Source organism: Barbus barbus (assembly GCF_936440315.1).
Source record: "Barbus barbus genome assembly, chromosome: 15".
Taxonomy (NCBI): Eukaryota; Metazoa; Chordata; class Actinopteri; order Cypriniformes; family Cyprinidae; genus Barbus; species Barbus barbus.
Window position 1 is genome coordinate 1,368,504 of NC_136743.1, and position 12,675 is coordinate 1,381,178.

Below are 12,675 nucleotides of genomic sequence, written 5' to 3' on the forward strand. Positions count from 1 at the left end.
AGAAATAAAATCAAATAAAACTAATCCAAATTAAATTGAATATAGAAATGCTTTAACAACTACAATGTGCAATACTAAATAAAAAAAAAACAATCCAATAATTAATACAAAATTAAATAAAACCTAATATAGAGATGCTCAAACAACAGTACTGTTCAAAAATAAATAATTAATAAATAAAATAATTAAATTACTGCTGTCAAATGATTAATCGCATCCAAAATAAAAGTTTTTGTTTACATAATGTGTGTGTACTGTGTATATTTATATATATTTTGAAAATATTTACATGTATATATTTGTATAATTGATATTATATATATATAAATATATTTAATATACAAATATAACATTTTTCTTAAATATATACGTGCATGTGTATTTATATATACATAATAAATATACACAGTACACATATATTATGTAAACAAAAACCTTTATTTTGGATGCGATTAATCATTTGACAGCACTAAATTAAATTAATAAAATTAATACAGAGATGCTCAAACAGCAATATGTCCAATAAGTAAATAATGTAATAAGACATATATTAAATTAATAAAATAAAACTTAACATAGAGATTCTCTAGCTAACGCTCAGTATTAAATAAATAATAGAGGGACTTTTATTTTGACGGATGTTTCCCCAAAGGAGTTTCCGCCCCTCATCTGGACTCTGGTGTGTTTTCTATCTAGTAATATAAGCGCAGAGTGTTTAGCAGCGAGATGAGCTCGGCAGCGAGGTTACGGATCTCCGCGATCATGGACGTGCTGGCGAAGGCGGCGGTGGCGGAGATCAGTCAGCTGCTGGAGGAAGACGCTGCTGCTCTTCATCAGGAGATCCGGAGGAGAAACGAGGAGATCCGGGGACTGAAGACGCGGCTGCTGCTCACTGAGACCGAGCTACAGAGACTCTCTGCGGACAGATGCTCCATCGGCGTACAGGTGGAGATCATGGACACGAGTGAGCCTGCAGTCCTGCTGGGTGTGTGCTTTATTTCATTGTAAACATGTACTGTCTGATGCTCAAGAAGTCCACACAACGCATTAAACTTGTTTTTAATTGGATGATTAGGGTAAATTGTACTTATTTTACTTACTTAAACATGTAAGTAAGTATGTAGCTTCTGGAGTCCAGTACTAAATGAAAAAATATGATCGTTAAACAAAATGAGGAGAATTTACTCATCATCATCATCCTGTTCAAAAGTATTCACCCCCTGGCTCTTAATGCACTGTTTTGCCTTCTTGAGCATCAGTACATGTTTTCACCTTTTGTAATAGTTGTGTATGAATCCCTCAATTGTCCTTAGTGTGAAAATATGGATTTCAAAATCATACAGTCACTGTTGGAAAGGGTTCAAATATGCAGAAGATGCTGGAAAACCAAAGATTGTGCAGGAGCTGGAGGATTTTTCAGGCAGGCAGTTGAACTGCTCAGGACCAACGAGGGACTCATGAACAACTATCACTAAATATAAAAACAGTCGTGTATCATCCAGGAAATGACACATAGTATTAGGATTCAAGGGTATGTAAACTTTTGAATGAGGTCTTTTTTATAAATTGTTATTATTTTGACTTGTGTGAGTATATGTAAACATCTTTTATGTGAAATAGCTTATTCAGCACAGTACTAATATATATAATATATATACACACACACACATACATACATATATTATTAGTGCTGTCAAATGATTAATCACGATTAAATTAAAAGTAATCCAAAATAAAGTTTGTTTACATATTATATGTATATATAAATACACACACGCATGTATATATTTAAGAAAAATGTTATGTTTATATTTTAAATACATTTGATACAAATTATATGAATATAAATATATACATGTAAATATTTTCAAAATATATACTGTATTTATTTAGACATAATAAATATACACTGTAAACACATTATGTAAACACTTATTTTGGATGCAATTAATCGTTTGACAGCACTAATATATATTTATTATTATTATTATTATTATTGTTTTTTTTTATTACATATATATTTTTACCTGAGTATAATAAAATATATTTTGGTTTATATAATTTTTAATATATAATTTATATAAAACAAATAAAACAATACAATTCATTATCTTTCTATCAATTGTGTTTTTATCATCTTTATTTTTTTATGTAAATATATTAAAAGTCACCAGTGTTGCAAAAACCATAGAGTGTTAATAATGATGATGATGATCAGATTTTGTTGTACTAAGTAATATAGTTCGTTAAACTAATGATTTGTTGCATCTTGATGTAATAATATGGATATGTGACCCTGGACCACAAAACTACGGTGGCTGAGAGAGCTCAACGCGCTGCAACTTCAGAAAATACATGCAAACAGAAAAAAACACCAGCAAATCAGGAAAACATCTTCATCAGTTTGACAACACATGCGCTGCAAATCCTCACAACACATGCAAATTAAGAAACGAGCTGCAAATCCTCACAACACATGCAAATTAAGAAACGAGCTGCAAATCCTCACAACACATGCAAATTAAGAAACGAGCTGCAAATCCTCACGACACATGCAAATGTCCTTTCTGCCATTAGCCTACTAAAAGGGCCTGAATAAATTTTTAAATATTATTCTTACTGTCATTTTTATTTTGACTTGGTTTTAACAATTAATGAAGCATTGCAAATTTATTTTCATTAACCTTGAAATTATATTTAGTTGAGGATATTAAAGTTAGCCCATCCAACGTGCACACACACACACACACACACACACACACACACACACACACACAGCAGTGAACACACACACACACCGTGAACACACACCCGGAGCAGTGGGCAGCATTTATGCTGCAGCGCCCGGGGAGCAGTTGGGGGTTCGGTGTCTTGCTCAAGGGCACCTCAGTCGTGGTATTGAGGGTGGAGAGAGCGCAGGACATTCACTCCCCCCACCTACAATCCCTGCCGGCCCGAGACTCGAACCCACAACCTTTGGATTACGAGTCTGACTCTCTAACCATTAGGCCACGACTTCCCCCCCTAAATCTAATAATATCCAAAAGACAAATAAATCATGTAATCAGGGTGTTAAAATAAACAACAACAACAACAAAACACTCACCTTTCAATTCACCAACAACTCAACCAATAGCCACTGCACAATAAGCAAATCCCAGCTGGTCCGTCACTTTTTTTGGGTCCCCTTGAAACATTTCCATTGTGGTCCATGCAGCTCGTTTATTAATTTGCATGTGTTGTGAGGATTTGCAGGCGTTTCTTAATTTGCATGTGTTGAGGGTTTGCAGGCGTTTCTTAATTTGCATGTGTTGAGGGTTTGCAGGCGTTTCTTAATTTGCATGTGTTGAGGGTTTGCAGGCGTTTCTTAATTTGCATGTGTTGAGGGTTTGCAGGCGTTTCTTAATTTGCATGTGTTGAGGGTTTGCAGGCGTTTCTTAATTTGCATGTGTTGAGGGTTTGCAGGCGTTTCTTAATTTGCATGTGTTGAGGGTTTGCAGCGCATTTGCTGTCAAAATGAAGATGTTTTCTTGATTTGCTGGTGTTTTTTTCTATTTGCATGTGTTTTCTGAAGTTGCAGCGCGTTGAGCTCTCTCGGCCACCGTACAAAACAGTCATAAGGGTCTATTTTATGAAATTGAGATCTATACATCATCTAAAAGCTGAATAAATAATCTTTCCATTGATGTATGGTTTGTTATGATCAGACAATATTTGTCTGAGATACAACTATTAGAAAATCTGGAATCTGAGGGAGCAAAAAAATCTAAATATTGAGAAAATCTCCTTTAAAGTTGTTCAAATGAAGTTTTGATATATTTACGGTAAGAAATTTACAAAATATCTTCATGGAACATGATCTTAATATCCCAATGATTTTTGTCATAAAAGAAAAATCAATAATTTTCACCCATACAATATTGTTGGCTATACAAATATACCCCAGCGACTTAAGACTTAAGGTTTTGTGCTGCAGAGTCACATATAGACTTTAGAGCTGGAACTATTAGTTTTGTTGCATTAAGTAAATCCTCTTATTGACGCCTGTATTTGTCAGCAGGTGTATCGGCTCATTCACAGCCTGATGATCACAGTCAGGAGAAGGTGGTTTCGGTGAAGGATCTCATCATCACCGAGGAGAAGCCTCATCATTCCCACGCGCCGGAGCTGAAGCGAGAGGATCCTGTCACGCATTCACCAGAACCGGAGGAAGAGGAGCTCGGCGGCCTGGAGTTTGAGATGAAGATCGAACAGGTGGAAGAACTTGTGGATCAGAAACTAAATCAAGTTCAATCAGAGCAGAAGAACGAAACCCGTCGCGACGACAGAAACTTGTGGAGTTCGAAAGCGTTCGACGATCCGGAGAGTCTGCTAGAGCAACGTTCCCAGATGTTTCCAGATCCGTACATGATGATGATGGAGGATCCGGGGGCTCAGGCTTCATCCGGTTTGTTCTCGTTCGGCTTTGGCGCTTCTGGAGACGTTGAGTACGGATCGAATCTTCCTCGACAGGAGCATTCATCCGGATCCAGCGACTCCACGGCATTCTCGTTCTCGCGGCCCAAACCGTTCTGCTGCGAGGAATGCGGGAAGGGCTTCACGCAACGGATGCGTTTGATCACACACAGACGAGTGCATACGGGCGAGAAACCCTTCCGCTGTCAGCTGTGCGGGAAAACCTTCTCCAGACAGGACAACTGTCTCAGACACATGCGTCTGCACAGCGGACCGAGATGAAGAACGCCGACCCCAGCGCTTTCTGCATATTGTAACTGTTTTGCTATTAAATTCTGTCTTGTAAAAGAGTTCTGCTTTACGGCCTGTTTGACACATTTGCTAATATGTAACGTGAAAATAACGTCTTGATCACGTTCGCAACAATTGCCCAAAGCCTATGGTTAATATAGATAAATCTAAAAGTAAAACCATAAAACAGCTTTCCTTACTTTTAAGAGAAACTTTTACTGAAATATTTTTGATAAATCTTCCCATCGAAAATCTCGTTCAGGGTTATTATCGTTAACTTAAAAATAAAACCATAAATTAATTTAAATTACTTGAAATTAAATAAACATTAACAGAAATAAAATGTTTTAAAAGCATCAGGGTTGTTATCGTAAACTAAAACTGTAAAAAAAATAACATTTCATTACTTGAAATAAACTCTACCTGAAATAAAATGTTTTATTTTAGCTAGTTGCCAAGGCAGCATTTGTCATTTTTATTTAGTTTAACTGTTAAATAACTAAAACTGAAATAAAAAAGACATTTAAAACATGACAAAATACACACACAAAAATGATTGCAACTTTAACTACAATACAAAAGAAAACAGAAAATATAAAAAGAAATTATTTCAAAAACTACAATAGTAACTGGGGAGAAAAGTTAAGGTAAAAAATGGCGTTGAAACAATTTTTACTCAGAAGTTGCATGTAAATTTAATGACAAAGAAATGGCATTTAAATGAAACTCTGAGGTTCTGAAATTCTGAGGTATTATAAAACGCACTCCACTAATATTTACAACTTCCAAAAATCTGTCTTTACAGTATAATAACACTTCTAATCCTGATGCCCATTTTATCATTTACGGCTGATTTTAAAGGAAATATTTATTGTGACCCACAATCCTTTATTTTCAGTATTTCTTTCAGTGTGTTGTTGCAGTTTACTTGCGTGAAACGGCCTGATGCTGAAATCTGATGAGTGTAATATTTAATATTTTTTATCACTATAATGGGATTTTCATTTTCACATATGAAATTGTCCATATGTGTTCACATAATGTTCTGAATTAACCCTGGGTAATCATGATTTGATCTGTAATTCCTGAGTTCATGAGCATCTTTGCATATTAATGAGCTCGTTTTAATAACCGCTCATCCATTAGATTCTTCTGATGCATGCAGCTGAAATAATACTCTCTTCTTTACTCCAGTTAACACAGCTGCACTTTTTTACTGGTTTCTAGCAGATGCACGATTGTTTCTGACTATACAGAGCTCATGAATATTTAATGAGGTAAGTGCTGTGGAGTTTATGATTGGTTCTCTGTCTGTCTATTGCAACATTGTTTCATCTTATTGGGCCGCAGTTCAGATTTTAAGGTTTCAAGTTGCAGTTGTGAAACTTTGCTTTACCCAGGGATAAAAAGTGGCCCAAGTTTTACTAAAGCTGTTAACCCAGGGTTAAATTCAGCATGAGTTCCTGTAGAGAGCATCTTTAATATCAAACCTGTATTGATGAATATGACTTGATGTCATTTTTAGTGTTATGTTTTTAATGTTCTTTCAGTAATTCCACATTCACATTACTGCCTCACATTTAGTTTTTTTCTCATTAAACACTCTTATATTCAGATTTATTAACAGCTTTGTTTATTGTCTGTATGACCTCGCTGTCTTAATGTAAGTATTCATGCAAGAAAAATACGTTATATGCATTTAAATATGATTGTAAATCCTATTGATGCATTTAACTCGGAAATACATCAAATTACGGAAGTAAAATGAGCTGCATGTTTTCAGCTGCAAAATACTTTTTTAAACAACAATGAACCAGCAATAAGACCTGTGTTTATTTTTTTCCATAATTTTTTCTTGCTAAAACAACGTTTTACTGGTTCAAGTTATTTAATTGTCCAAGTTGTTTGGTGGCTTTATGACCAAAAGCTAAGAAGTTGAACACAATGAACTGTTTTTAGATGCAAAATGTTTTTATTAATAACATCCAACCAGCAATTAAACAAGATTTTCCCATGTATTTATCTTCCTAACACAGTGTTTTACAGGTTCAAGTGATTTAATTGTCTGCTTTCTTTAGTGACTTTATTTTTATGACCAAAAGCTGAGAAGTTGAACATAATGATCTAATCAAATGCTGTTTTTTTTTCTTGTTTATTTCTCTAAAACAGTGTATTAATGATATGTACACAACCAGTGAACAGTAAGATCTTTAATGTTTTTTTAAAGAATTGTCTTCTGCTCACCAAGTCTGCATTTATTGATCCAAAATACAGCAAAACCAGTAATACTGTGAAATATTTTACTATTTAAAACAGCTGTTTTCTATGTGAATATATGCTAAAATGTATTTTCAAATATATATTCAAATAGAAAACAGTTATTTTAAATGGTAAAATTATTTCAAAATCTTACTGTTTTTGCTGTATCAAATAAATGCAGGCTTGGTGAGCAGAAGAGACTTCTTTAAACAACATTACAAATCTTACTGTTCCGAAAGTGTAATTGTCTTGGTGTTATTGGAAGACACTTCACAACAGGTAGAGCGTCTCCGAGCTTTCCTTCTGTGTTATTTGCTCGAGTTGAACCGAGTGACGGCGGGACGGACCGTGAGCTTCCCGTCTGAGAGGAGCTGAGGCTGGGATGGGATCTCTGCACACGTTCCTCACGGAAACACCGGGAAGAGGAGGCAAGAATCCGCCGTGAGCTCTCTCCTTCTTTCTGTTCGCTGTGTGGAGCTCGTGAAGCCCGTCGGGAGGCGCCAGCAGCAGAGAACTGCTCCTGTAGATGGAAGGGAACCTGGAAGCGCAGGGATCCCGGTGCAAGTGAGTGTCGGATCCAGACAACGTGAGTTTAAGGGCCGGCGGCTGAAGAAGATCTGGAAGCGTGTTTCTTCTGCTCTGCAGCTGCTCTGATTCGGATTTAAACTTCAAATCTGTTTTTTGGAAATAGGATGGGTTAACATGGAACGGGGCTCTGTATCAAATGCCCTTTTGTCAGCACTAGTCTCCCAGGTGCACTTCCATAATGTGCAATAATATTGCGCACTAATTTTGTACTTAATGTACTAAAAATTATTCTTTAGTACTTCTTCAGTTAAACTTAATTGTGACCTTGGACCATAAAACCAGTCATAAGGGTCAATTTTGTGAAATTGAGATTTATACATCATCTGAAAGCTGAATAAATAATCTTTCCATTGATGTATGGTTTGTTATGATAGGACAATATTTGTCTGAGATACAACTATTTGAAAATCTGGAATCTGAGGGAGCAAAAAAAATCTAAATATTGAGAAAATCAATATTTTCTAATAGGCCAATTAAGTACAAAATTAGTGTGTGAAAATAGAGCACTTTAGGTATATTATGGAAGTGCAATGTTTTCACCTGGGCTTTAATACACCCCAATCTCAGAAAAAAATTAATATATATATTTGGGTTAAGCAAACTCTTAAGAGTTTGGACAACAGTTAAAAAAAAACAAAAAACAAGAGGAGTGGCAACCTTATCAAGAGCTATGTCCATAGCAGATAACCCTGAGTTTCTACCCTCCAGGTGGGATGCTAGCACTAATTACCACATCAAATTAATCAAGTAGGCTACTTTACAATAGTATTGTTCAAAAACACTATAGTATTTAGTATAAATTAATATTCGTCAAGGGTTGTTTAGTTCATTGTTTGTATCTTGCTTTATTATATAAAAATAAAGTTAAAAGAAGAAGAAATCATTTTTTTGTAACTCACAGGAGGGAAGAGAACACCCATCCTCTTGGTTTTCCTCCTCTTCTGTGTTTTTCTCGTAGCTCTGGCTGAGATGCGCCAGGTTTTGGATGGCCAGCCAAGGCTCCGAGCGCAAACGCTGCCGGCAGTGAGTCTCGCTCCTCAGAAGGACAGGAGAAGCCTGCCCGCCTCCTCGAAAGTTAAAGATGTTCTCGCCCTCAGAGTTGGGAGAGTTGGTCTTGAGCTCGATGTCGGAGGGCGACATGCAGGAGACGGGCGAGCTGTCGGGCGACGGAGGGGCGTTCGGGTCACAGCTCAGATCGGTGGCTATAATGATGATGTCTCGTCCCCGAGCTCTGCAGGCGTCCATCAGCACTGTAAGTGTGTCCTGATCGCGGGCGTTAATAGCATAAACGAGGGCCGAGGCTCCGGCGTAGTCCTCTGCACTGGGATCAGCACCCGCCGCGGTCAGAGCCGACGCCACGTCCGGCCCGGCGCGCTCCATGCAGGCGTACATCAGAGCTGTGCGGCCCGTCTTGTCCTGGATGTTCGGGTCGGCCTGGTTGTGGAGGAGATACTGAATGAGTCTGAGCATGCTGGATCCGGACTGATCACCCCGCAGAGCTCGGCAGGCGGCCAGCAGAGGCGTCTCTCCTCGCTGGTTTCTCTCGTTGACCTGCGCTCCTCCTTCCACCAGAAGACGAACCAAGCGCAGTTTTCCCAGCTGAGCGGCGCTGATGAGCGGACTGCCGTCTAACAGGTAATCCGGTGACTCTGTCATGACTGCGTCAAAGCAAAATCACCGTCAGTTCAAGCTTAAAACATGTAATAGCAACTTTTTCTCTCACAATTCTTGTTTTTTTCTTGCAATTGCAGGTTTATACAGTGGTGGGCAGCCAAAATGATTAGAACACTAGTATTTTCAGCAGCTAAAAAAGTCAGTTATTTCTATCTTCTGCTGGAGTGTGTCAGGAGGAAATATCAGTTTACGTTTCCAAACATTCATTTTGCCTTTAATTGTAATAATCCAGTGAGATTCTTGTTTGCTCCACACAGAGATCTTCAAGAAACCTCCTGCAAAGCTCCTGAGAAACTCTGCTCAAATGCACCGAGGACAAAAGCTGCTTTAAACACAAAGCATGCTCACACCAAATGTTGATTTAGTTTAGTTAATAGATAAAGAAAATCTATTTATGACAATATTTTGACAGCATCCTCATTTTACAGTATTTTTACACAAGTGCCTAAATCTTTTAACAGATCTGTAGCTTTGCAGGAGGTTTCTTGAAGCGTCTTGGAGACACAGTTCTTCTGGATTGAGTCTGTCTCAGTTTGTTCTGTTTCTTCATGTCATTCAGACAGACTGATGATGATCAGATCAGATCTCAAATCTCACTGGATTATTACAATTAATGGCTAAATGAATGTTTGGAAATGTAAACTGATATTTCCTTCTGACACACTCCAGCAAAAGTGTTCTAATAATTTTGGCCAGCCCAAGACTCTATCTCTAATTTTAGATTATGACATAAAATATTTAAATTATGAGAGTTTAAAAGTCAAAGAGTCAAAATTCTACAGAATTATGAGATAAAGTCAAAATTATGGTATTTATAAAGTTGGAATTGAGATAAATGCAAGTTTGATAAATTAGAATAAAAAGTCCAGCTTATGACAAAATGTCATATTTATTGCATAAAAAGTGAAATCTGAAAATTATGAAAAAAGTGTCAAATAAAAACGACGTGTAATAATTGACAAAAATATGAAATTATGAGAATGTCAGTTGTGAGAAAGTCATCTCATGAGATGAAAAGTCGAAATTATGAGAAAAAGACAAAATTGTCAAAACTGTGACAGTCATGATGAGTAAAAGTCATAATTGTGAGAAAGTCAAACTTATGGGATAAGTCATAATTCTGACATAATCAAAATGATGGCATAAATGGCTAAATGTCATAATTTTTTATTGTCATAATTGACTTAGTAAGCCATAAATATAACTTGCCTCATAACTGACTTAGTATGCAATAATTTCATAATTGAGATAGCAATGACATACTAAGTCAGTTAAGACTTATGACAAATTATGACAAAGCTGGCAATTGACTTCTTATGTCATATTAATGATTTAGTATGTAATAATCTCATAATTGTATATATATTATTTTGACTTTTGTCATAATTATGAAAGATTTTTTTTTTCTTATCTGGTGGAAATGGGTTTTCCATATAATTTAATTTGCAAGCACTGCAAAAATAATGTTTAATTTGACTATATTTTTTGTTTAACCCAGCGCAAATGAAACATTTACTGCTCATCAGACACAAATGGAAACACATATGAATAGGGTTAGCAACAGTGTTGAAAGGTTTAAATGATCTCCGATTGAAATGTCGAAGGGCGGCACAACAAAAGCATCAGATCACAGCTTTGAAATGCCTTCATCTCTTTAGGTGTGCGCTCTATTTTAAAACACAACAGAGCTTGAAAGCAGCTGCTGACGCTCCTGTAAGAACACTGTGTAACTGTACTAACGGACAGATTATGGCTTATGATAATCTCCAAACTTCAATATCTCTGTCAGTTTGATTGAACATGCACAACATCCGCATGCAAAAATTCTATTGGCAGAATTGATGAAATAGCTGATGAATAGTTTGTACACAGTCTCGTCCATGGCGCACGGTAGTTTTAGTCTTTACTGTCCTAAACAGGTTTATAAGAATATTTTTCTTCAAGCCCTTATTTGCTTGATAATCGTTGCTACTTTTTAGCACATTGTGTCCATAAATGCACATACTGATTATAATATGCAATTTTTTCATTTTTAAAGTAAAGATATTTCATATATAATTATTTATTATATTAATTATAATGTAATGTACCTGCAGATTTGGCTGAGATGATCCTCCGACACGAGCTGCACCTTGACCTGGAGCTGCTGCTGAAGTGAAGAGAGAAACACAGTGAACAGATGAATGTGTGTGTGTGTGTGTGTGAGAGAGTGTGTGTGTGTGTGTGTGTGTGCGTGTGTGCGTGTCTGTGTGTGTGTGTGTGTGTGTGTGTGTGTGTGTGTGTGTGTGTCTGTGTGTCTGTGTGTGTGTGTGTGTGTGTGTGTGTGTCTGTGTGTGTGTGTGTGTGTGTGTGTGTGTGTGTGTGTGTGTGTGTGTGCGTGTGTGTGTGTCTGTGTGTCTGTGTGTGTGTGTGCCCTCCGTGTGTCACTCGCACTGAAGAGTACCAGTCTTTACTGGTCAGCTCTAATAGACATTTTAAACAAATTGTATCTGACTTAAAGGAATAGTTCAGCCAAAAATGAAAATGTACTCACACTAAGACCATCCAAGATCAGGATGAGTTTGTCTCTTCCACTCCAGTCCATCAGTTAACATCTGGAGAAGACAAAAGCTGAAACAAATCCAGCATTAAGATGTTTTTAACTAAAATATACGAGTCCACAATCCATTATAATGCTTCCTCCAGTGAAAAAGTGTTCTGGTCTGAATCAGGAGAGAAATCTGCACAAATCAAGCACCGTATACAAGAAAAAACAGCTCTAAACAAATGTGTAGGGTCAAAAATAATCAAAGACTTTTGCTTTCCTGTCCCAAACATATCTTGAGTAACAAAAGGTCCATTTGGCATTCCTGAAGACCAACATGTACTTTGGGGGTCTGCTTCCCCCCCCCCCATAACCATAAAAAAATACTGTTATTAAACCATTTCAATTATATATTAAGTGCTAACTAGTCTTGAGTCAACATTAACATTAAAGTGCTACCTGTTGCAATACAATATAGTCACTCAATAGCAACGCTCTCCCACATATTTAGCTATTCTAACTGCGCTTATTTCCGTCGTTGGTATAAGTGGGAGAGGGTGGTAATACACAAGAAATGTACAGTTTTATACCATCCTGCTGATAACCTTTCTTTAGTCCTTCAGCAATCCTACAGCCTGAACCACTTGACTGTACAGTACTGAGCAAGTGATGGAGGTTCATAAATTAGGTTTAGTCCTGTCCAGCTGACTTTTTCCTGGACTTTTTTCAGAGAAAGTCCTTGACCAGAAAAATACACACATTTATACTCGATGATCATGTTTAAAGCAACCAATAACAATTTGATTGGTTCATAATGGCCTGACTTGCAGCTGACAGTTTTCCCAGTTTCATAACCTGAGTTTATTTAATCATGTGATAAGCAG

General features: G+C 36.8%; 2 protein-coding genes across 3 annotated transcripts; one reads left to right on the top strand and one right to left on the bottom strand.

The window, feature by feature from the left end:
• The first annotated feature begins 660 nt into the window (after positions 1-660).
• Positions 661-6,607, top strand: LOC306880827 (uncharacterized protein). Of its 2 annotated transcripts, none has more exons than XM_079434601.1 (2): positions 661-985; positions 4,061-6,606. In XM_079434601.1, the coding sequence occupies exons 1-2, from the start codon at positions 727-729 to the stop codon at positions 4,735-4,737; spliced, it is 936 nt and encodes a 311-aa protein (XP_079290727.1). In that variant the 5' UTR covers positions 661-726; the 3' UTR covers positions 4,738-6,606. The 2 variants fall into 2 exon arrangements, with proteins under 2 accessions (XP_079290727.1, XP_079290726.1); XM_079434600.1 differs by having other exon boundaries at positions 679-985; positions 4,058-6,607.
• Positions 6,608-7,275: 668 nt separating this feature from the next.
• LOC306880921 (ankyrin repeat domain-containing protein 34B) lies at positions 7,276-9,249 on the bottom strand (the record flags this gene model as incomplete). Its single annotated transcript, XM_079434727.1, has 2 exons — positions 7,276-7,679; positions 8,493-9,249. The coding sequence occupies 2 exons, from the start codon at positions 9,247-9,249 to the stop codon at positions 7,276-7,278; spliced, it is 1,161 nt and encodes a 386-aa protein (XP_079290853.1).
• Between the last annotated feature and the right edge of the window lie 3,426 nt (positions 9,250-12,675).

What these genes read in the sequence shown, in the direction of transcription:
- LOC306880827 (XM_079434600.1), top strand. Translation starts at nt 727, where the DNA reads ATGAGCTCGGCAGCGAGGTTACGGATCTCCGCGATCATGGACGTGCTG. An exon ending in TGAGCCTGCAGTCCTGCTGG is followed by an intron (nt 986 to 4,057) that starts GTGTGTGCTTTA and finishes TGTATTTGTCAG; the next exon opens with CAGGTGTATCGGCTCATTCA.